This window comes from Alternaria arborescens (assembly GCF_004154835.1).
Source record: "Alternaria arborescens strain FERA 675 chromosome Unknown contig_48, whole genome shotgun sequence".
Lineage (NCBI taxonomy): Eukaryota > Fungi > Ascomycota > Dothideomycetes > Pleosporales > Pleosporaceae > Alternaria > Alternaria arborescens.
Window position 1 is genome coordinate 14626 of NW_021167903.1, and position 22889 is coordinate 37514.

General features: G+C 50.5%; 9 protein-coding genes across 9 annotated transcripts; 8 read left to right on the top strand and 1 right to left on the bottom strand.

The window, feature by feature from the left end:
* Positions 1-2195: 2195 nt before the first annotated feature.
* AA0111_g11329 (hypothetical protein) lies at positions 2196-3923 on the top strand (the record flags this gene model as incomplete). The annotated part of the gene is made up of 4 exons (XM_028645181.1): positions 2196-2692; positions 2754-2926; positions 2979-3582; positions 3632-3923. 4 exons carry the CDS (start codon positions 2196-2198, stop codon positions 3921-3923), a joined length of 1566 nt encoding a protein of 521 aa, XP_028501076.1.
* Positions 3924-6228: 2305 nt separating this feature from the next.
* Positions 6229-7036, top strand: AA0111_g11330 (hypothetical protein; the record flags this gene model as incomplete). Its single annotated transcript, XM_028645183.1, has 2 exons — positions 6229-6790; positions 6840-7036. The coding sequence occupies 2 exons, from the start codon at positions 6229-6231 to the stop codon at positions 7034-7036; spliced, it is 759 nt and encodes a 252-aa protein (XP_028501048.1).
* Positions 7037-8050: 1014 nt separating this feature from the next.
* AA0111_g11331 (hypothetical protein) lies at positions 8051-9285 on the top strand (the record flags this gene model as incomplete). Its single annotated transcript, XM_028645184.1, has 2 exons — positions 8051-8339; positions 8396-9285. 2 exons carry the CDS (start codon positions 8051-8053, stop codon positions 9283-9285), a joined length of 1179 nt encoding a protein of 392 aa, XP_028501047.1.
* A 2188-nt stretch (positions 9286-11473) lies between these two features.
* AA0111_g11332 (hypothetical protein) lies at positions 11474-11807 on the top strand (the record flags this gene model as incomplete). Its single annotated transcript, XM_028645185.1, has 2 exons — positions 11474-11597; positions 11653-11807. The coding sequence occupies 2 exons, from the start codon at positions 11474-11476 to the stop codon at positions 11805-11807; spliced, it is 279 nt and encodes a 92-aa protein (XP_028501053.1).
* Positions 11808-12872: 1065 nt separating this feature from the next.
* AA0111_g11333 (hypothetical protein) lies at positions 12873-14764 on the top strand (the record flags this gene model as incomplete). The annotated part of the gene is made up of 5 exons (XM_028645186.1): positions 12873-13311; positions 13371-13499; positions 13553-14060; positions 14110-14610; positions 14668-14764. 5 exons carry the CDS (start codon positions 12873-12875, stop codon positions 14762-14764), a joined length of 1674 nt encoding a protein of 557 aa, XP_028501046.1.
* Positions 14765-15209: 445 nt separating this feature from the next.
* Positions 15210-15833, bottom strand: AA0111_g11334 (hypothetical protein; the record flags this gene model as incomplete). Its single annotated transcript, XM_028645187.1, has 1 exon — positions 15210-15833. The coding sequence occupies one exon, from the start codon at positions 15831-15833 to the stop codon at positions 15210-15212; it is 624 nt and encodes a 207-aa protein (XP_028501054.1).
* A 367-nt stretch (positions 15834-16200) lies between these two features.
* AA0111_g11335 (Nitrogen permease regulator 3) lies at positions 16201-18789 on the top strand (the record flags this gene model as incomplete). Its single annotated transcript, XM_028645188.1, has 1 exon — positions 16201-18789. One exon carries the CDS (start codon positions 16201-16203, stop codon positions 18787-18789), a length of 2589 nt encoding a protein of 862 aa, XP_028501051.1.
* Positions 18790-19205: 416 nt separating this feature from the next.
* Positions 19206-19556, top strand: AA0111_g11336 (hypothetical protein; the record flags this gene model as incomplete). Its single annotated transcript, XM_028645189.1, has 1 exon — positions 19206-19556. The coding sequence occupies one exon, from the start codon at positions 19206-19208 to the stop codon at positions 19554-19556; it is 351 nt and encodes a 116-aa protein (XP_028501050.1).
* Positions 19557-20632: 1076 nt separating this feature from the next.
* Positions 20633-21147, top strand: AA0111_g11337 (hypothetical protein; the record flags this gene model as incomplete). The annotated part of the gene is made up of 2 exons (XM_028645190.1): positions 20633-20750; positions 20837-21147. 2 exons carry the CDS (start codon positions 20633-20635, stop codon positions 21145-21147), a joined length of 429 nt encoding a protein of 142 aa, XP_028501049.1.
* Positions 21148-22889: the final 1742 nt, after the last annotated feature.

A 22889-nucleotide genomic window follows, 5' to 3' on the forward strand; every position in this document is an offset into this window, starting at 1 on the left:
TTTTTAATTTTGATATGCGACTGAGCAGGTCACGCCACATGAGCAATGCTCTGCTGTTTAGTAATTGTGAGAATACACGCTATAACCTGCAGGCTGATAAGTCCGCATATTGTTAAGAGAGACCATTTGCTCCCTTCCTAGCTTTTATCTAACATGCGCTTCCAAGAGAGTATGCAGTTCTTATGTAGCATACATCGAACAGCGAAGGGATTCACGATGAAGACGCTGCTCATCCTACTGGAAAAGCGCTAGAGGGAAGGCAAGATTAGAGGACTCACTCCTTCGGTGACATGGAATACAGGGCATATCACAACCAGTCGGCTACAGTACACTCCCAACCATAGCGTGCAAACTGCGACTCAGCCTCATCACAGTGTAACTTACCGCCTTGACACAACGGCTTTGGATCGCTATGCTTGTCAGACCGTGCATTATCAAGTCAGGACACCACTGGTCAAGACCTTGCGAAAGATGAAGAGCCTTCTTTTCTTATCATTCATTGGCTTGTGAGGTGCAACCATTCCATGTACTCAGCCTGGTCTTGGCCTGCAGATTCGCCTGCAGGAATCCATAATTTATCAACAAGGCTGAAACAGCAAGAGCATTTGATAGCGAGTTGCATCCCCGTTGTTGTGATCCTTTGCACCGAACAAGCCTTTGACATCGTCACAACGCATCGCGCGCAATCAGAGACATTTTCGAGGGACTTCTTGCTCTCTTGGCTCGCGCGCGCAAACGAGAGTCACTGGAGCGACAAGGCTGGAGAATATCAGCATTGCGATCCTAGGACTTTGTTTCCGCCACATTTCTTTGTTGGACTTCATCTCTATACTGTTGGAGGCTTGGCTTTGGGTCCCCAACGCGCCCGTCACATTCCTGTAGTATTATCGTGGTGATCATTACCTTCTGACGTGGAAGTCGATTGGCTATCAACCTTCCATCTTTCGTCAAGGAGAGATTCCTTTCGTTACTTGTAACCATATCATGGCTGAGCTGTCTGGGTATCGTATTTTCCGGTCAAAAGGCTCGGAACTGCGCGTTATGTAGTAACTTTGATCATTGAGTTCCACAATCAACGGATCCTCGTGGGCACCTCAAATGTAAGGTAGTGCTTCTTATCTTGCCATGTCTGCGACGTCTACAGAGTGAGTGAATGGAAGGGCAGAAATCATCGGCTCGCATACCAACGGTGTATACCTTTTCTCCGCAAACGATTTGAGGACACAGATTTCATCTGGAAGCAGCTCTGTAGAGATCAGCTTCGCAGCTTCAGCGTTGAGCTTCTGGAACGGTGACTGGATGGAAGCGATGGCTGTTGTCGCTCCGCGGTAAATGGCGTCAAATGTGTTTCCTCAACCGACCCAAGCGACGAGCCCTCTTGTGAAGGACCAGTGCGGTGTGTTTCATCCTGTCATATGGTGATTCATCAAGTACGATGACCGCGCAGGTAGGTATGATTGGAGCATCCCTTGGGGTGGCGGATCGTGTCCAGAATCGGCACCAATGACTGCTCCGTATAACCTTTGTATCAATGTTCACTCCTGAATATTCGGATATTACTTAGGCATTAGGTGCGGATTGGTACTAAGACACAAATTTATGGACACACATCGGGCCGAATGTGGCCCTTCTCCATCCACCAAGATATGGATATAGCACGAGTTAATGTTCATCTGTTAGCCGATATAGGTCTCTGATTGGTATCGATTCTGGGCATGATATGGCATACTAAGGGGTATCTACAGTACTATCTTACATTGGCTTTGATCCCTCAGGCAGATACTCCGCTGACGTAAAGGTTTCGTGTTGCCGCACTAAGACTACGGCGCCCTAGCGTCTTATCGATCAAAAACATTCAGCCGCGCACTATTCCAATTCTGAGTTTGGAGGTATGCGCTGCAGCCTTGCGATCCCTCTCCAACCTTGGCCATGTGTCCGGTCAGCCAACTCAACTCATTCAAATGATCCACAGGATTGTGAGGTGAACGGACAAGACAGTCTACAAAGGCTGCAGGGTGAGCGGCGCGTCTCAACATCCTATCAACATAGTCTCCCTACTTGTATCACAACCCCTTCACAGTTCTCTAGCAATGGCGCTTGGTCGAAGCGTGTCGAATATTGCAAAGCGGTACTATCATCGCTTACTACACACTCTGCAAGGTAGCCGCGCAACGCCCACACATTCTCGGATTGACATGAATCCTCTGTTCTGCTACACGAACGGACGATGGCTATGGAATGAACGTGAGCAACTGGAGGCCCGATACCGACGTTTTGACGTGTCTAGTCTTAAGCAAGCGGCTTGCCAAGCCGTCGGTGCACACGAGTGTGTATCTCTCGATAAGATCGGTGAAGGCAACTACAACAAGGCTTATCGCCTTGAGATGGACGATGGCCAAAGGATCATCGCAAAAATTCCACACCCTAACGCTGGCCCACCAAAGCTTACTACGGCATCGGAAGTGGCAACTATGGAGTTTGCCCGGACGATTTTGAACATACCTGTCCCACGAGTTCTCGCTTGGAGTGCTACCGACCAAAATCCTGTCCAAGCAGAATATATTATCATGGAAGAAGCGAGTGGCTCCCAACTCCACGAGGTTTGGCAGGATCTTCCACTACGGAAGAAGGTTGACATTATTCATGAGTTCATAGATATTGAGAGGAAACTACTTTCAATCTCCTCCAACAAGTAAGATCCAACTTGCGCCAACACAGAATTCGCGGTCACTTCAACTTACAAACACTATCAGATTAGGGTCATTATATTTCAAAGATAGTGGTATCGCAGGATGCGAGCCGGCTATCGTTACAAATGGTCCGCAAGATGTCGACAGTCACGTGGAATTCACTTATTGCATTGGACCCATCACTCGAAGAGAATTCTGGGCGAAGCAACGCAGTGATATGCAATACCATGGTCCATGTAAGTCTCCCAACGTCTTTAAACCTCAAATTCAGATTTGCAACAGTTGTAGGGACATCTTCTGCAGAATACCTAAAGTCTATCGCTCGCCGTGAGATCGAATGGATCAATGCCTATGCGGACCCACAGGAACCGAGCAAAACTCCATGGCAGTACACGAGCCCACAACAGATGTCTCCGGAGGCTCATACAGCCCTGTTGGAAAAGTTTCTAGCCACAGTTCCATATATTACTCCTAAGGATCCAGAGCTTGCCTCTCCTAGACTTTGGCACCCAGACTTCCACGCTGGTAACGTATACGTCGACGACCAAGCCCGGATATCATGCATCATTGACTGGCAGGGAGCCTGGGCTGGCCCGATGTTTATCAGTGCCAATCCCCCATTGCTTCTAGACTATGGGATTGATACGTTGATGAAGCTCCCTGAGAAGTTCAAAACACTCGACGATGCTACGAAGGATAAGCTCAGATACCAGGTGTCACAGTCTATCTTGATTCACACGTACGAAGAAACCACAGCGGAGAAGAACCCTCTAATGTATAAGGTTATGCGACACCCCCACGGTCAGACCCTCAAGCAATTGGAAGCTTTTGCTGGCTCTACCTGGGACAACTGTCTCTTTCCTTTTGAAGAATGTTTAATTCGCGCTGAAAGGTGTGTTGATCTATTTACCATTATGTTCCCATGCTGACCATTGTTGCAGGGAGTGGGGTCATTTTGATACGAACGAACCATGTCCGTACCATTTCTCATCGGAGGAGATACGGCAACACGACGAAGAGGTAGACTCTTTCAATAAGAGCCAAGAATTGTGGAAAGAGTTACAAGGTGTCTTGACTGATGAAGGTTATACGTCGAAGGAAAGTTATAGTAAGGCTGTCAATATACTCAGATATTTGCGGGAAATGGGGCTGGGCAACCTCAAGGGCGAGGGACGACGCGACTTCGACAAAGAGACGCGATGGGTCGCAGATCTCGATGAACACACAACCTAGCACTTGGATTATATACTCAAGAATAATCACAGACACGAACCGCATGGAAGGCGACGGTAAGACAATCAACGACTAGCTATGTGGATCAAAACCTGGGAGAAGACGACTATATTCCTTCTTTCGCCTGAGCTATTGTACCATGGCTTTGATGATGCAGCTCTTAGCTGTCTAGTTGCCGCCACTGACGTCGACCTGAGTATCGTGATTGCTGTTGAATTTCCACGGACCTTGGTACTAATCTTAACGATGACGTGGGTGCCAGTCTTGGTGCCACAACTGACGACTATATTGCCTGAACCCTGGAAATTGCGACCAGTGTGAGGAAGACATGAGCATCTACCGTGGTGTGCGGCATGGAGAGCTGCTTCCGTAGTATCTCTCTATTGCTGATCTGCCACGGTTCTGGCATCAGAGCGTGATAAGAAGGAAGAGTTTGGACCAGCTGGCGTACTTGGTGGTGAGCTACGGCTACTGGCTGCGAAAGAAGTGAGGTCTGTACCAGTATCAAAGGGATCAGAGTCTAGGGTCGGTCATGCCGTACCTTGCTCTCTGAGAGGAATAGGTCAGTTACTGACCCCATCGCTTCCTACAAGTGATATGTGACACATCTTGCCTTTGTTACTAGTACCCTACGCAATGCCCACGGAGCGTTGCTTGGTGTTTCAAGGTTCTATTCAGCAGCCGCTGATGTAGGAGTTGTAGGCCGTCGATAATAATCAGCCTGTGGCTACCCACCGTACCGGCCATTGTATGCTTGATAAAGTGCTGCAACCAGGCTAAACCAATCTCAATTCTTGTTGAACCGTTGTCGCCAACGCCAATTGGCCAGTCTTTTGGTATGTCGTGGTACCAGGTGCTATCGTGGTTCTTGGCTTTGAAGATGAAGAAGGGCGGGACAGCCCAGCTCTTCGTGTTGACTACTGCAATCAACGTAACCCACTCGCAGTTGTTAGGTTGAACGCCTATAGTCCGGCTGCATCTTTCCGAAGCAGTAACAGTCTTTACCCTTCCTGCGACATCTATAGTGGAGCCAGTCTCGTCAAAGTTGTAGGTATCTTCATCTAGGATGCGGTACTTTCTCTTTTTGTTCTTTCCAAGGTCAAAACAAGGCTAATGACCACTGAATCGCTGCACAGGGATCTCGGGCAATTGTGCGTCGATCCAGTCGAGCTTTGAGCTCAGGCTTGCAACGAACGAGGTTGCTGGCCCATTTCTCGTCCACCTGGCCATCACCGTGTATAGCAAACGATTAGTGAGTCACTCCGCGCGTATATTCTAGCGTAGGCGTAAACCCTCGTGTATTTAGCTTTCTTACGTATCGAAATAGTGTGGTTTCTTTACATTTCGTAAGCCTTGACAATTTGGCATGGGAATCGCATCGTGATGTCGTTCAGGCGCGTCGGTCATGGAGGGTGCTTCGACGAACGTTGTAGATTGCTGTAACGTGTTGCCCACTGAAAAAGCGCCTTCATTTATTGCTTGAATAGCTAGGATAAATCTATCTTTATAACAGGGTAATTCTCTGTTGTGCTGTCGAGACATTGCAGCTGAACGCAGAGAGTGGCGCAACCTCTGTGGGATGATCGGCTCGCTTGCCGTTCACGGTGCATGGTTTTGTTCTGGGAGAGAGCTGCCGGTCGGTCGAATGAGGCATGAACCACAGGGACTCCTCGACGCGGAGTCTCGGCAAGTCATCGCAAACTCCTGAGGTAAGGATCCTTTGACCCTTCTGGAAGGTAGCTCGCGATCGTTGTGTCTTAATTGGCTGTAGTCATGCAACAACTTCTGTACGAAACGATTTTTCAGCTATTTTCCCCTGTAGGAGTTCCTGATCAGCCTGTCGACCATCTGTTCACGGTATTAATTGGCAATCAAGATAACATGTCCAACTAGGTTACGGCGATCGATACTTCACGGGGCTACCTGGGTAGCGAAGGATTCTGGCCGTTACATGGGGCGAAGGATTCGCTCCATGCTATGCCGCGTCCCACGGCAGTGCATTGAACAATGAGGCCACTTTATCGCACCAGGAGGGTCTAACGTTCGTCCCATGTTCTGCAAACCTTTGCAACACCAATCGTCAACATCATGGGATTGTGGGACGTGGAAGACTATGGCACCATCTCCCATAGGGCTTACTGGTCTATGTTCGCAGTCACAGCTTGCGAGTAGCCCTCTTATGTTGCGCTGAATGGCAGCTAATTGTTTTGTAGCCTTCGTAGCGTTGAGAGTCGGCACTCGTATATCCAACAAAGGCGGCGGCCTTGGTATGGACGACTATATCACCGTATTCTGCGTCGTTGCGATGCTTGTCACATGTATTCTGATCACAATCGGCACCCAGTACGGTCTTGGACGAAGAATGGAGGCCATCAATTTCATATTGATACCGCGAGCTCTCAAGTGGAATGCAATCATCAGTTCAGTACTGATCTGGGCGTTTTCGCTACCCAAGTTCGCCATCATCGCTATTCTCAAGAGTATTCTGGACTACGGACTCAAGACGACGATATTATCCTGGGGCCTCGCGCTCAGCTCCCAGGCCTGTATACTCGCTACCTCGATCTGGTGGTACAAGCAATGTGATCTGGTTGAATTCGGCTGGAACAGAACCATACCGGGCGGAAAATGTGCCAGTACCAAGGTCATGTCAGATTTGGGCTATTTCACTTCGGCCTACTCTGCCTTCCTAGATGTATTCTTCGCCCTGTACCCGATTCCGTTCATTATGAGTCTCAACATGCTGCTCAAGAACCGCATCCTGGTCTCGATCGCGCTGGGCCTCAGAATCCTGGCCTTCATTCTCACCATCTACAAACTCACAATCTTTGGGGAAATCTTTGTAGTACTGGCCGAGAACCCGACTTGTGAGTCGTTCACTCCACACGTTTCTCAACACAGAACTAACTTTGTTAGACCCGGTTCCGCTTCTCGATATACTCGGTCTAGGAGAGGGTTGCATTCTCGTGGTATGCTCCTCTTTGCCCACGCTGGGCCCGCTCTTCCGCTTGGTCAGAGGAAAAGTACAGACTCTCAGTGGCAGTAAGACCGCCAGCCAGAGACGACGCAGCAGTGCCACCCACCGAGGGCTATCTAGCACCAGCGGAAGATAGGATAAACTTCAAGGGCATCGATTGGGTGACAAGGAGAGGACATTGAGCCACGCAGGTAGAAGCATCGATGACATCCCACTTGTTTACCACGGCGCGGATCAGATCCACAAGACACTTGAGTTTAAGGTGACCACGAACGCAAAGGGTGACCGACGGGCGAAGCCAATTGACGATCGTGACACTTAGCTTGGTGTCAATGTGGGGGGCAGTACTTCCTCTAGACATCTACACGCGCGACAAGGCAGCAGCATCGTGGTGATGATATGATTAGGCAAGCTTTGGTGTTGTTGAAACATTGTTGAGATAATGTTATCAAAGTGAAGAACTGTGAAAGAATGCGACTTGAGCAGAAACCCAGAGCAGCATTGAGTTTCATGTTCCTACAAGAAGTCTCACGTTCCCTCAGTGAAAACCTTGTTTCAAGTCCTCAATACGGACTTTTCAGCAGCACCAAGGTTCAACTGCTACAATAGTTACCGACCGGTAGGTCCTGTCAAGGTCGCTCGCACGAGTCTGAGTGGCTGTATGCCAAGCACGACATGCCGAGAGTGGCGTGAGAAGTACGCGGGGGGCCGAACAGGTGGGTCTGCCCCTGAGATACCCTTGCTCACTCAAATTTCGGATACCGTGTCCTCAACTGATCAGTGCTCACCAATTCAAACCGCATGGCATTAAATCGTGCGGTCTATTCAATGTAATCCAAGACTGATCACTGTATCGAGTAGCCGCGTGACTAGATGATACCCAAAAAGTTTGGCCATTCCAATTACATAGGGTCGCTGAGGACGAACTACGTATTAGGAAAAGTACATGTAAGTAAAATGGACTTTAGTATGCGCTTATCTGTTACAAGAAATCTACTAACTACTATAGTATTGGAAACCCTCTAGTCAACCGGTAGACATGGTCAGAATCCTGTGGTAGATAAGAACATTTCCCTTTGTCAAATAGTAGACCGCGTGTCGTTTCCGTTGTTCCTGCATCTTTCCCCAAAATTCAATCCCCATTTCCAACATGGCATCAGCAGACCAACTTATCGGAGCCCTGGAGGGCCTCGACGCGAAGTCCTTCGTTAACGAAGCAGAGCGCGTCCGTGCCATGGACGCGCTGACGCTAGCCTTGAGCAAAGTACAAAAGCCGTGGGACATTGTTTGGCAGCACTGTTGGGTCAATCCGGCCACCAATGCATGCGTCAAGACGTTGATTGACGCGGGTGTCTTCAGCAAATGGATCGAGACAGGAGGCGACGAGAAGACTTGCGCGGAGCTGGCTGAGTCAACGGGTGCCGACGTAGTGCTTGTTCGTAGGTTACATTTTTGCTTCGCTTGACTCATGATGGGCATTCTGACGGCAATGCAGGACGTATGATTCGGCAAATCTCTGGGCAGAATCTTGCCATCGAGACCGCCGTGGACACCTATGAGCCTACACCGTGGATACGCGCTCTCGCTGAGGATCAGGCCCTCGCCAATGTCTATGGTGAATTCTATGGCTTCGTCAATTCCCCTATGTTCAGGACTTTGCCTGCCTACCTCAAGAAGACGGGATACAAGGTCCCTACTAACCCCAACGACTGCAACTGGCAGTTCATGAGAGGCTCAAATGAAAATCTGTTCCAGTCCCTTGGCGCGAACCCTGCCGCCGCACGGGAATTCAATGATGCCATGGAGAGCCACTCCAAGCATAACCTGACGCCCTGGGTTGATGTGTACCCAACTGAGACTCTTGTTAAAGAGTCTAAGCCTGACCGGCCCCTAGTCGTCGATGTTGGTGGTAGCAAGGGCCACGACCTGATCAAGTTCCATCTGCGCCACCCTAATATCCCTGAGGGCAGTCTGGTGCTCCAGGACCTGCCTGATATTCTCAAGGAGTTGAATATTGACGACACCATCTCCATCCACCCTCATGACTTTTTTGAACCACAGCCCGTGAAAGGTGCCCGTGTCTACTTCATGCACAACGTGCTGCACGACTGGGAAGACACACAGGCGAAGCAGATCCTTTCTCACCTTGCTGAAGCTATGGAACCCGGATATTCAAAGCTTCTCATCCACGAAAGTTTGGTCAGCTCTGTGAAGCCACTCGCTCGTGTGACAACGTCCGATATCACCATGATGGCGTGCCTTAGTGCGAAGGAGAGGACGGAGGCTGAGTGGCGGGGGCTGGTGGAAAGCGCGGGATTAAAGGTGCTTAACATCTGGAGGCCATCTCACTCTGTGGAAAGTGTTATCGAGGCAGAGCTAGCTTGAATCGCTACTAAGACGGCTGCTACGCCTGCCTTTGCCTTAAGGCGGAATACAACCTCCTTGGATCTATGACGGACATCATGCAACGTCCACTGCCTACCAAGCCGCTATATCCTAATGAAGATTTGCCGCCCCTATTGTCAAACAACCACACATGTCATCGTATGCATGTTTATCAGGATGATCAGCATAACTTCGCGACTTCATCTATCACTTAACACTTTGTCTCAACGTGTCTGTCGTTGGAGTTGGAAGCATTGGGTATCTGGACACAAAACCTTGGCGATGTGTGACGCTTGATCTTCTCCGCATCTCCCATGTAGGCCGCAGCCGATCTTCGCTCTTTCACACATGACAAGGACATGGTGGAGACCAAGAAGTGTATATGCGATTGACCGGCGGCGAGAAGACTACAGGGCAACGCAGTCTTTAAGCTAAGCATCGCATTTCCCTTCTAAGTGGAGCCCGCGCACAGCAAGTCTACGACCGCTCCCAGATGACACGTCGAACATCTCCAGTGTTGACGACGACAAGTACGAGACCAGCGAGCGAGGCCCACAAGATAGCATGTATTCCTCGCACGTAGAACATCGCGAGCACCACGGTCACTCAGCACAAATACATTCCATACTGTCCGGCAAAGACTGCAGTCTGACAGACATTACCGCCGCGCACTCCAGACTAGAAATCTTTCGCTGGCGACATTCAGCGTGTGGCTACGTGGCCCACAGTGTACTGCCCAAGCTGCATCCACGGTACCATTCCCTCTGGAAAAATGCAATGCAGAGGGCGCGTGAAAGAAAAAGAAGCTGGCTTTACGAATGCCTTGCCGCTGGAATTTATACCGTCCATAGATTGAACATCGATTTGCAGCGCGTCGCACAGTACCAACATTGGTGAGGACATTATCACTGCGTGTACGCATGCACTACCACAAGATCGAAGACAGGTGGATCGAGAACATCCACGTGCGGGCGTGCGCAGGGCAGAATAAATAACGGAGGCTGATCAACGAACCAAGTAGACACTGGGGCGCTTCAAAGTGTTGTTAAACTCGTTGGTTGGTTTGTATAGAAGAGACGGGGGCATTTGGCTACAACCTCCATCAATTGAGGACGGACCCTTGAAACAGTGGTATCAATGAGGGCGCAGGAGTCGGTGTCGCCTTCTCCTGTGGATGTCATCGTAGACATCCGTGTACCGACTCGGACGGGTACACAGGCTGCCTCATGCTTTCTACAACGACCCTCAAGATGTATGCTGGAAAGTCAGTCATGGATGGCATGAGGCGCTTCTTGTTGTTACTGCTAAGAATCGCTTGATCCGAATCGGATTAAGGCCATCCTCTCGGGTAGGCAAAGAAGGCGTATTAGGCCAAGAGGGCGTACCAGGTCGACAGAAGCAGAAGGAAGAGATGCTAATTCAGCTAGAGATCAGATCTTAATGAAGACTAATACTATAAGGTTGGTAATCATTTCGTAATGGTAACTACTGTCTAACACATATTTACGCCTTTGAAACGCGGGGGTGCACGGGGTCCGTCCGCCCTGATGATCCTAGAGCAGCTTTTGGAGGTTGTCGGAGACCGGGGATTCGATTGATTACTGTGTCAGAGGTTGGATAGGGCTTACTTGGCGTAGCAGCTCGCGTAGTTGTTGCTCCCTTTGTATTTTCTAAAAGCAGGGACCGGTCTGGTTCACGACTGTGCCTTGTTCCCACAGCATGACGTCCAATCGATTTCTTGGCTCCTCAATTGGCAAGCCGCTATCATGCAAGGTCCACACTGTGCGACAAGCTTACTTGCAGAGGGCGAGTGTCGATTTTCCCCATAAAACAACACGATATAGGTATTTACTTAGAAAAACGAACAACTCGCATAGATCAGATTTCCAGCGTCAGCAGGCTCGCTGACTATATCGCTGGATAAAAGGATCGTTAAGAGCTAGGGTTAAAAAACTAATGGAATTTAACGTCATCAGGTATCATCAAGACCGAAGCCATGAGCTCGCGAAGGCTCCCGATCCTTCAGCTGGACGTATAAAGATACCCTTCCCCGTCGTGAACACTGCTTGTCCTACTAAGGACAGTAACAACTGCATTCCTCAGTCTACTATCCTGTTCTTACTTAGCTACCACGCTCAACGGGTTCTATCTGTTCCATATCTCGAGACCGAAGACAAGACCAGTCAACATGCAAATAATCAATCTTGCTGTCTTGGCTGCCACCTTAGCCACCGTCGGGGCACTTCCCTGGTTTCAGGACGCCAATGGAGTGTGGGTTGCCAACAACGCATGGTGGGACGACCTTAATGGCGGTGGGTTGCTACTTCGAGGAAGCTTTGGTTGGTTACATCACTGACACGGTTACAGTCCACAAGGTCCACGAGGCCTGCGCCGCACAAGACGGGTCTAGCAACCACGGTGATGGAGCGTTGTGCGCTTACGCGACTGATGCCAATGGTGGCATTTTCAACGGATGTAAGTGCTCTGGATCTGGATGGCTCAAAACGAGGAAGCCTCTCTGACGAGATGCCGTGTTCAGTCTGTTATCTGGAAGATGACAAGCTCGATTGTATCCAGGGATGCCCTGATCCCTTTGATAGTTGTCAATACGCAGGTGATGGAGGGATTTGCGAGTTCGGCTATGCTGCGTGCCTGCAGAAATTTGGCTGCAGCGGTCAATCCGGGCAGGCTGACTGTATCGGATTAGCAACAGGTAAGTTTTCTCGTATGATCTCAGCCTTGAAAGAGAGTGGCTTCTTCACATCCATTGAGCTGTAGCTGATATAAGGATGTTAGGATGCTCTATATGTGCTTAACACTGCCGTACGTCAAAGCCCGCTCCATGATGCAGGGATCTTAAGTTTTACGGTTTCCTTCAACTTCGCCTTTTGTTCTGCTTTCTGTCTTGCGTTCCCATAAAAGACCTTCCGCTGGTTACTGTAGACAGCAAGGGAGTTCATTCGCCCTTCGTCTTCACTGATCACATGTCTCAGCGACTCTGAGCTGATGCTACCAATTGGGGGATACGTCTAGTTGCAAGTTGTTTTCCAGAGTCAATTTTAACTATTCACGCTCATTCCAATACACTTATTCGATATCTATAACAGATATATCCAAAGACTGCAAGATTACTCACAAACTGACTAAAGTCGCTCATCTTCGCTATCGATTCGCCTTTCTAGAATTTACCTATATATGCATCATGACCTACATGGTGTGGTTGTGCATTTACACTTTTAGATTTTCACTACTGTCTCTTTGTCGAGTTGAGTTACCGAGGTTATCCGCACAACGATTGTCGCAAAGGCTCTTGTGTGGCGCTAAAGCCTTTTGGAGACTAATTGGTAGAGAGTGAGGTGCGGATGAAGAATAAAACGAAAGTAGTGTTAGACTCGAGTGAAGAATAGAAGTAGGAAGTTAGTTGCTTGGACCCACGTGTTCGCGCGTCGGTGCATCGTCATCGGCACGCTTGCCTTGTTTAACCGAGGTGATCATCAACACAAGCTATCGTCACCCCTGCTCAGCCCACAGTCCCTTGCTCCGATTCTTGCTATCAGAGAGGTGTGATGCTGTGGAGGAAGGTTGCGATGTTCACCGTACCACGTTTGCACAGCGTCGCAGGGTCCACGGCGACGCGGATCTCGCGGCTGACGTCAGAAGCCCAAAGAGCGAGCGCGTTTGCGACCCAGCGTTTTCCTTCAACACGGCAACATTCGGTGTTGACGGAACCATCTCCGTCAAGACCATCACTCTGGGAGAGGACGACCGATAGTTTTCAGACCCTGAAACGCGACTCAAGATGCATTAGCGTAGCAGCTCCACGCGAACCAACAGCAGGAAGTGAGCCTGGCATCGATATCACAAACGAGGATGCATGGCCTCAATGGCGTCAGAAAGTGCAATCACAGATTACAGCTGTCGACTTCTCTGCCAACAGGATCGTGAAATACGAGCTCAACAATGAGATGCTTCAAGAGTTCCTTGAGAAGCCCCGAGAAGACTGGGTGACTTGTCGATGGATCAACGGTAAGGAGCCGGCGATGTGGTTTCGTCAAAGCAGCAGGCTGATCTGACTCGACCTACAGTCAACGGACTTAGCTGGGATGTGGTTCGCCTTCTAGGCAAGAAGCAAAAGCTACACAGCCTAGCTATTGAAGACCTGCTACACACAAGGAATCGAACCAAGGCAGACTGGTACCCTGAGCATGTCTTTGGTATGTTTCTCAAGTCTGCGGAGGCTTGAGAGTGTATATTGACTGGTAGACAGTTCTTTTGACTCTGCAGCGGCTGCTCCGCAAAAACGAAGGAGTTACAGACGGGCAATCACAAGCACCTCCAAGACACGTCAGCACGAACAGCCCAGCTTACCGAGAAAAGCACGTACCTGCGGAGTACCTACAAGCTGTGAAGACATTGCAGGCGTATCGTACCGATGCAGACCCTGAACGGACACGCTACATGGAGGAGCACTCTACGCTGAACCCCAAAGGCCTCATGGTCTCTGTGGAACAGGTGTCGATGTTTTTGCAGAGTAATAACACGTTGGTATCGTTCTTTGAGCACTCTGCCGACGTAATTGAAGAGCCTATCTTGAAGCGACTGTCATCACCAGAGACGGTTCTGAGGCAAAGCGGCGATGCCAGTATGGTTATGCATGCAATTATCGATGGAATTGTTGACCTTGCCATTCCGATTGCTGCAGCATATGAGGACAGCATAGCCGAGCTGGAGCTGGACGTCCTGACAGACCCCAGTATTGCACACTCAAAGGCTCTGTGAGTCTTTCCAAGCGTTGCGATGATGACAGACCACTCACACTCCCAGGTACATCCTCACATCCGAGCTCTCACTCCTTCGATCCCAAATCGCTCCGATCACCAGTCTCGTTAACGCCCTCCGCCAACATAACTCGAACGCTCTGATGCAGACGACCAACTCTTCTCAAGGACCCTCATCGTCTCACATCGCCAACTCTCCACCTCCGTACACGCCCAAGGATCCGTCGACAGCCTCCATCACTATCACAACACTCGCACACACTTACTTTGGCGACGTAGAGGACCACTGTATCACCGTCACAGAGTCTCTTGAGCGCATGCGGCGCTCTGCAGACCGCATGATTAACCTAATCTTCAACACGATGGGAGCATACCAGAACGAAAGCATGAAGCAGTTGACCTTTGTCACAATCCTGTTCTTGCCAATGACTTTCTTGGTAGGCTATTTCGGCATGAACTTCGAAGACATGCCGTGTCTGAAGAACAGCGATGCATACTTCTGGTGGCTCTGTATACCAGTGACGGGCACTATGGTCTTGGTTCTGATGTGAGTCTGCCCGTACACATCGTTGGGCGTAAGGTGCAGTAAGCTAACTTTGTGCAGGCGGCAACGAGTCTGGCGTGGATTGACGCGGTTCTGGCGGCGGAGAGATGCTGCGAAGTCGCGCAGGGCTAGATACTTGAAGGAACAGAAGTGGTAAAACGCTCAGAGGATGGCAACCCCAGTATGCATGGGCAGCGACTGGCGATGCATTCAACTTCGGTAACTTTCCATAACTTCCAGGAGGTCGCACCTTTTGCAGTTATACCAAGATCGCTAAAGAGATGGAGTTGATATCTTAACAGGCGCGAGCGACTTCAAGTGACATTCTACTTGGCTGAGGCCAGACAATATGAGAGTAGAATGGACAACAGAAGGACTACTCAGATAGCAAAGCTTCAAAATTGAGGTCAGCTCCGAATCATCGGTAATGTGACGACAAGGTAATAATCTTTTTTGACTCTGGCATACTACCGAGTAGACCTTGTTTACTACCATGTGACAAGGATCTTGGTTAACATTGAGAGGTCGTGAAATGATCTGTGTTTGAAGGGAATCCTTTCCTGGACCGCGGGTTTTCTTCCAGGCAGGGGGGATGTTATGGTTTAAAAGGTCTCGTCGTCGTAGTCAAGCAATACATCCCATACGATCTTGAACCTTCCAAAAAATTCTAAAAAGTCAAGCTCACGCACCCAAGACTTCCAATCCAAGTCTTTCAGAAACTCGAGCTCGACGTATTGGATATAGTCGAATGGCATACCCAGAAGAGATTCTAGTGTTTCAGGCCACATTGTGCCGTCGCACAGGTTGCCATACGCAATTTTGACAGCGACACCAAATCTGGCCGTCTCGATGTGCGTAGGGAGTTTATTTGTACAACTGTTCAGGATTCTGACCTTGAGGAAGAGGAACAAGGCGTAGGGAATGACGTCCTTACTTATCGCGTAGATTTCACTGCTGGTTTCCAGCCAGCGTGTGATGCGTGCGCAGGTGGCTTGCATAGACACGCTGGGTTGGATTAGTGGATCCATAGGGCTGAACTTGGCCAGGAGTATTCTGAGCTTGGTTTCCGTCGTGGCGGACATGATGTCGTGTAGGAGATTGGGGGGAGCACCACTGATGAAGCTTGCTAATTTGGTCAACTCGTCTCCTAGAAAGTATTGGGTGATATCCGCGGTGGGCACTCTGCCTGGGCTTGAGCGCGGAGTATATTCGAGTGCGGAAGCCATACCTGCCATGTCATACATCTTCTGTCATGGTATTACCAGTAGGTGAGAGTAGACTTTAGTACTTGGGATGCACTAGGTAGACAGTCGTTCGCTGCACTGTGAGTGAATGAGACCCCGCTGTGCCCTCACAGAAGGCCCCAGGCAGTCTTCTACTCTAGGAACTCACATCGCATTCTAGCCGCCATTAGAGCTGGTTATCATTGTCATCAACCCCTATGGTCAGGTTGTGTTCGTGGAATCATCGCCTAGGATGACTTTGTTCCTTCACAGATGAGGGTCTATTCTGCTTTGGGTTAGATCTCCCGGCGCTCCGCAGCTTCCCGAGGTCTCTCCCCGCGTGTGCGTCTGCGCGTCCTCCATGCACCCAATGGCTGTCCCACTGCCACCTGCCTCGAACCTCCACGCCATCCTCCTCGTCACCAAATCGCGGTCGCTCGGCCCTCGCCTCGTCTTCCACTATCCGCCGCTATCGCCGTCAGCAGCCGCTCTCGCCGCGGCCAAAGACCCAGCCTGGTTCCGTCACGACACGTCCACGGCCAGCGTTGATTCGCGAAGCTCAGATAGCGATTGGGACAGCAGCACCGACTCGGACGATGAAAACGACATCGAGATAGGCAGTCGCACTAGTGGCGGCCGTCGATCGGGAAGAACCTTGACTGGTCGCGTGAGCGACAAGGACAAGCTAGGATCAGGGCTATGGGGCAGGCAGGAGACGATTGATGAGGAGGATGCAGATGATGACGATAACAAAGAAGCTACTGGACGTCGGGGCAAGGGCGGAGACCACGACTGGGAGACAGTGCTCGGCTTCAAGACGGATGCGCTGGAGAAGATGCTGAGCCCCAGCAAGGAGTACAACAAGAAGCGGTTCGAGCTGGGCGTTGAGAGCATCGTCTTTCTGGGCGCGCCCATGTTCGTTAGGGAAGACGGGCTCTGGAAGAAGGCGAAACGGAAAAGGAAGAAGCGATCGGACAAGCAAAGACTTGAAGATGGCGATCTGATGAAGAATCTCACAAGTGCCAGCGATGACGACGACGCCGACTCCCCCGAAGCGCCTGCGAAACCCGTTCCGGAGCCGTTCAGAATGCCGGAGGGATTCGAGCCAGGCTACGGCCATGGTTCCATGTCCAGCGGGCCCTCAGGCGCTCCCTCAGAGGCTGGATCCGACGCGCGGAGTAACTCGACGAGTCACGACAACAACAACAACCCCGACATGACCATGTTCAACGTTGTCTTCGTGCTGAATCCGCCTGCACTCGAGTACCAGCAGCGTGTCAAGGAGATGTACGATAACGTTACGCGCAAGTATGCAAAGGCACTGAAGTACGAGGAGGCGCGGTTTCAGTACGTTTGGAAAGAATCCAAGCGCATCATTGACATCAAGCAGCGGGCCAAGGAGACCAACGAGTCTCTGACGGCGACGTGGAAGAAGATTGTCAGCATATCACCGCTTGCCAAGTCCATCGCCATCATGTTCGATGCTATCTCGCACGACAAGATAGCTCACATCCATTTCGACGCGACGTTCAATACATCCTTCCAGATTCCACAAGCCGATTCCACGCCATACCTCCCCACCACCATCGAACCTCAGATGCCAGGCCTATGGCTTACGACCTCGAACGTTATTTTAGACGATGACGATGCACCCATGACGCAGCATGCCGCTCTGTTACTCCTGGAGGATGCCGAGGTGTTGATCAAGGACCTGGGCGGCGATGCTGGTGGGAATGCGGCGGCTATCGCCTTCTACATCCGCAACATCGTACCCACCAAGTCGCTACTGAAGATTTCGAAGAAGCACAACATATCAGCGCATGATATGGAGTACATAGCGAGTCATCTTGTCTATTGGCGGCGCGCGCGTCTTATCGCTCCTTTGTCACCACGCGACACGTACATTGTCAGTCCGAATGCCGATATGACTGTTCTCCCGGCCGCGATAACAGTCTACGCACAGCGTTTTCCCACGTTGCCTACGCTGCCCAAGGTACTGAGCATGCTTTCCGGTACGCCCCGACCGTACAGAACCTTTATACCCACCGCCGAGCATCGCGATGCCTACATGGAGATTTTAGCATGGCTTATGCGCGGAGGCTGGGTCACACAATTGCGCACATTTGCCTGGGTACGGATAACGCCTGAGATCAAAGCGCAAGTGGCAGCCGAAATTGAGCGGGAAGAGCGCATCAAGAAAGCCGAAGAGGCGCGCAGAGAGTTGATGAGCGACAACGATTCAGTAGCCGACAGTCTGCTCTCCGACAAACGAAGCAGTTTGCTTTCTCTGAACTCTGTCAGGACCTCATCACCTTTGCGACGCACGCGGAGAGATGCGGATGAAGACATGGATAGCAGCACCATACTGAGCCCGCGTCTCGGGTCGACAGCCATGTCACGGAACTCTTCTGCCCGCACCGGGTCTGACGCCGGCAGTACGAGTAGTCAGCGCACAACGATCGCGCTCAACCCATCCCAACGAGCAGAGTCACCAACTTATCTCGGGCTACGAGACGCAAAGCCCCATCGTCCATCGCCGCTACATCTCAAGCCCGCCTCGCCATCGCCATCGCCATCCCACAACTCGATCGTCTCACCGACATCCCCCATCGAGAAGCTCACACTACCGGACCCCGCTTTGTTCACCCACACCACCATCCTTTCCCCACAAAAAGCATCATCTATTGAGGCCAGGTGGCTTGATAAGATCGCCCAGACTTTCGAAGAGACTGCGATGATATCCGCGAATCCGAGCCCACCGAAACACGCAGATGGTGGCTTTGGAGGTATAACTGGCAAGGAACTGCGAGAGAGCTGGCCAATGTTGCTGAGGCATTTGGACGGTAAGCATGCGATTGAAGATGTGTCGGCTAGAGAGGGCATTAAGCGGAAGAGAGTTGCTGTGCTCTTCAATGCGGTCAAGGAGAGAGGGTGGCTGGTCATCGGGCGGCACTGGTGAGTGGTGTGAATGATGTAGTGGAGGTTTTTGATTCGATACCCGTGCGTAGTAGCTTTGTTCCATAGTTCTTTCGGCCACTTTTAACTTTACATTGGTACAGCTTTACAACGCTTTCGAAGTCTTGCGAATCATGATTCTTCAGGGGCCATGCGACCATATCCTTTGGCGAAGCGCAACCACGGTCTGCGAGGTGCGGCAACCAAGGTCACTATAATAGAAATTTCAATCATTGTCTGGAAATTTTGGATAAATGTATATATAACATGTTCTTCCCATTCAACATTTTTCGTCTTCTGCATTAGACCCCACTACGCAAGTGTTCTTCTCTGAGCCAAGAAGAGGAATATATCATCTGTCTACACCAATATCCAGCCATCCACCACACAAAAGGACCTTCAACTCCAATCATTACAACAATGCGCAACGTCCTCGTCACCATTTTGGCCACGGCCTCCACGGGCCTTGCCTGGTATGATCACCCCAGCATGGTCACCGAGGCACAAACGACCGATGCTACATTCCTTCTTCCCTCCTCCACTTCAACCTCCCCAACTTCGACGGGAAGCGCAACCGCCAGCGCGCACCGTCTCGTCACCAGGGTCACCAGAGCGCCCTCCGTGGAACCCACCACTCTGGCTACTATTGCGCGTTCCAACAAGGAGGAACGCGACGATACACGCGTCTACAACAACGGATGGCGAACGTGGATATCAGAGTACGATGGCCGCATGATTACCGTGAAGCCCTGTGTCAAGGCTACAAGGTAAGTGAATATCCTTGTGTCATCACCCTCGAGAGCGGAACAGAAATGCTGATGCAGAATGCGCCTGTTCTATCTAGCCTGACTAATTACCACGGCACACACCCACTTACCCTTCTCGAAGGCAATAGATGTCGTGGCTGCAACCGCGTTCTCGATCCGAATGATGACGGAAGGTACAATGGGAGGTTTAGGGGCGGTCATGATGGTTGGCGCTCGCATAATGAGAATCTTAATGATCCTCAGCTTGGGAATAAGTGCACGTGAGCAGCAACATGGGGAGGTACATGGGGGGTATGGAGGGCTTGAACTGGCTGGAGTGGTATTAGGTTATCTAGAGTTGCAATCTTTCTGGTGCACAGATTGTTATTACAGGGGAGCGGTGTGCAAAGGGGGGAGGTACATGGCGGCTGGATAACTTAGGATAGAGAAATTGATGCAAGTGCATTTTCAGATATTATTCATTCGCTGTATGGAGCTACTGTGATTACCAGAAAACTGTCTTCTCGAGATACAGATGATTATATTGTTGGCTTCGTTTATTTCTGGTGATTTTTGTTAGTCACGTGGGTGGTATCTCAAAAGGGTTGTGGTACCGAGAGAACCACTTTGATTTCACGGGTTCTTGAACATCATTAAAAAAAATGGCTTCAAACCATCAAGCTACCCTAACGGTAATTGCTGCGCTCCAAGTTGATGGCGAAATAGCCCTCACACCACAACACCCTTCACAACGGATCTCGGATTGTGGCCTGGTGAAGGTGGCTTTCCCAGTGGCAGCCAAAGCGAGTCTTGTTTGACCAGCCTGATCCCGAGTTGTTGAACGACCAGTATAGATCCCTCACGTTATGACGGTTCTGATCTCACGATTTGCCGCTGCTCCATTGGTTGCGCATCCAAGCTTGACCTTCACCCATGGATACATCCCTCTGTACCACGAAAACCTTGAACTGCAAACTTCGAGAAGGGAAGAAGAGAACATATATTGAGTCGTCCGATTTCTCATCTAACTCTTTCCATCCACCTCCACAAACCGTCTTTCCAAGAACTCTTTTCGTCTTCCCAAGATACCAATACTACACCATGAAGTTCACGCTCGTCATCACCGCTCTCGTCTTTTTCGCAACATCGACCACTGCAACCAGAGAATGGTCATACAACGACCACCGCAGATCTGTAGTCCAAGCAAGCCTAGAGCAAGGTAATCACCCTGCTGCCCATACTCTTCTCCTTCCATCTCCCTCCACCTCTCTCTTATTCAAGGTCAGTCATGCCTAACATCCCCAGCCAAAGCCAAGCATGCCGACCTCTGCAAGCGCTGGGATGGCCCCCGCTGCCTCGACGACGAAGACAAGCCCTCGCCCTGGGAGATGAACTACCTCGAACGCAAGACAGCCAAGATCGAGAAGCACGAGGCTGAAGATGCGGTCGAGAAGATCCATGCACTCTGGAACAAGTGGAATGCGGAGCAGGTGGACATGTTGAGCAAGGTGAAGAAGGGAGGGAAGACGTATATGGCGCTGTTCGAGGAGGTATCTAGTCTCGCGGATGTCGATGCGGCTACGGGTGTTGATGCTCGGTGCCGGGGCTCGTGCTAGTGACTAGATAGCGTCACGTGGTAAAGCTTGTTGAGATCAAGATAGTGGGCAAGTAGGACGAGTAAGAAGCTGAATTTGTACACCATCAGACCTTCTCACTTCTCGCGCGTCCAAGGATGGCGGATGGCACCGAGCACCTTTACAACCCGTTGTGATAGCCATAGTACAATGGATGCAAATCACATACTTACACGCCCTTGAAAATGCATTTCACTGCTACATGAAGTCGCGACTACATTCTCGTTTCACAGCGCTGTGCAAATGTGCTATTGATATTAACCCGCCTCTCCCTAGGAGCTAATTCCCTGAGTTAGTGATATGATCGACTGACAATCTCAACCACCACCGCAACAGCGTCCTGGCTGATATGACCACATCGACGTTTTCTCACAACGCCCTTCCACCCCTCAGCCCACATCAGCCGTACACCGCGCTCTTTCTTGCTCGTCTCAGTCTATTCATATTGTACGCACCACTCCCCATTGTGAAGTCTACGCTCGACACAGCTACGCGTAGCGACAAACTCTTACAGATTGACCAGAACAATGAGGCTTTTCAGCCCTAAGATTTCACAAGTGCCATGTGTCAACGTATGTTGCGCCTCTTGAACGAGTTGGTCATCATGTTTCCTGGTACCACTCATCCCAGCCCAGACACCATCCCTCTTGCGCTATGTTTGCTTTTCCGATATCGTGTAACTCTTGCTTCTACATCCCCATGTGAAGCCACAGCAAAGTATGACGTACTGTGTGCAAGCGAGCGCGTCTCAGCTCCCGTCCCATGCTACGTCTCCACCCCAGTTTCAGCCACACAGCTTAGTGACGCCACGCTCATTGCTCTTTCTGTGCACATCGCATACAAGTTCCTTGCTAGCGACAAGAAATGGTTGAACCTGCAGCATTGGGTGCGACTACTCGAGGCCAATCAGCGGAGCACATTAGAAGCCGAGAAACGTTTCCTGAGAACGATTGACTAAGCCGTTTGGGTTCTACAAGAAGAGTTCGTGCATCTGAGAGGTACATTTGAACGTTTGTGGAGGGAGGTATTTAGCAAGGCTGCTAGGCCTGCACTACCAGATTTTGTACTAAAGAGAATACGGAGCTTGACGTAAACTTGACCTCGCCCGAATATACATGAGGTGGGGCGATAACATACTCTCCACACGTGAGCACGTGCTCAAGCGCGTCCGTCATCGATGAGAGCATGTCGCGTCGATTGACTTCCCCTCGAGCAAAAATGACCAAAGAACTGAATATGGACTACATCACGATATGCCTGCCTCCGTCAATGGCAGATCTTCCTTGCAAGAGTGGTTTTGCATTAGGCAACATCTTACCAGGGCCCATGGTCATTGCCACCTACTATCTGCCCCTCGCTTCTTGGCCTACACACATTCGTATCAACGCGCATGATGCATTCCATCGCAAAAAGCAATCCTTACACTTACGTCGATCCATCTCGAACGCGACTGATGACAACCCGATGACTGCGTTGTGTTTAGCCTCTTACGCATGTGGCATGCAACGTTCAGAGAGACGTATCCTCAGCGCGCATGCTGCTTCAGCATCCGTCATTGATCTTTCCCCGCACTCACGGCATTTCCCCTTGCTTTTCCACCACCTGCATAAGCGGATATGCAATGCACGATCGACCTATAGTGTTGCCGAATTATTGGTGTTCCTGGACCGACTAGTACAAAGGCGCGACGTTTGCAATTATATCATGACATCAAGACCCTGATT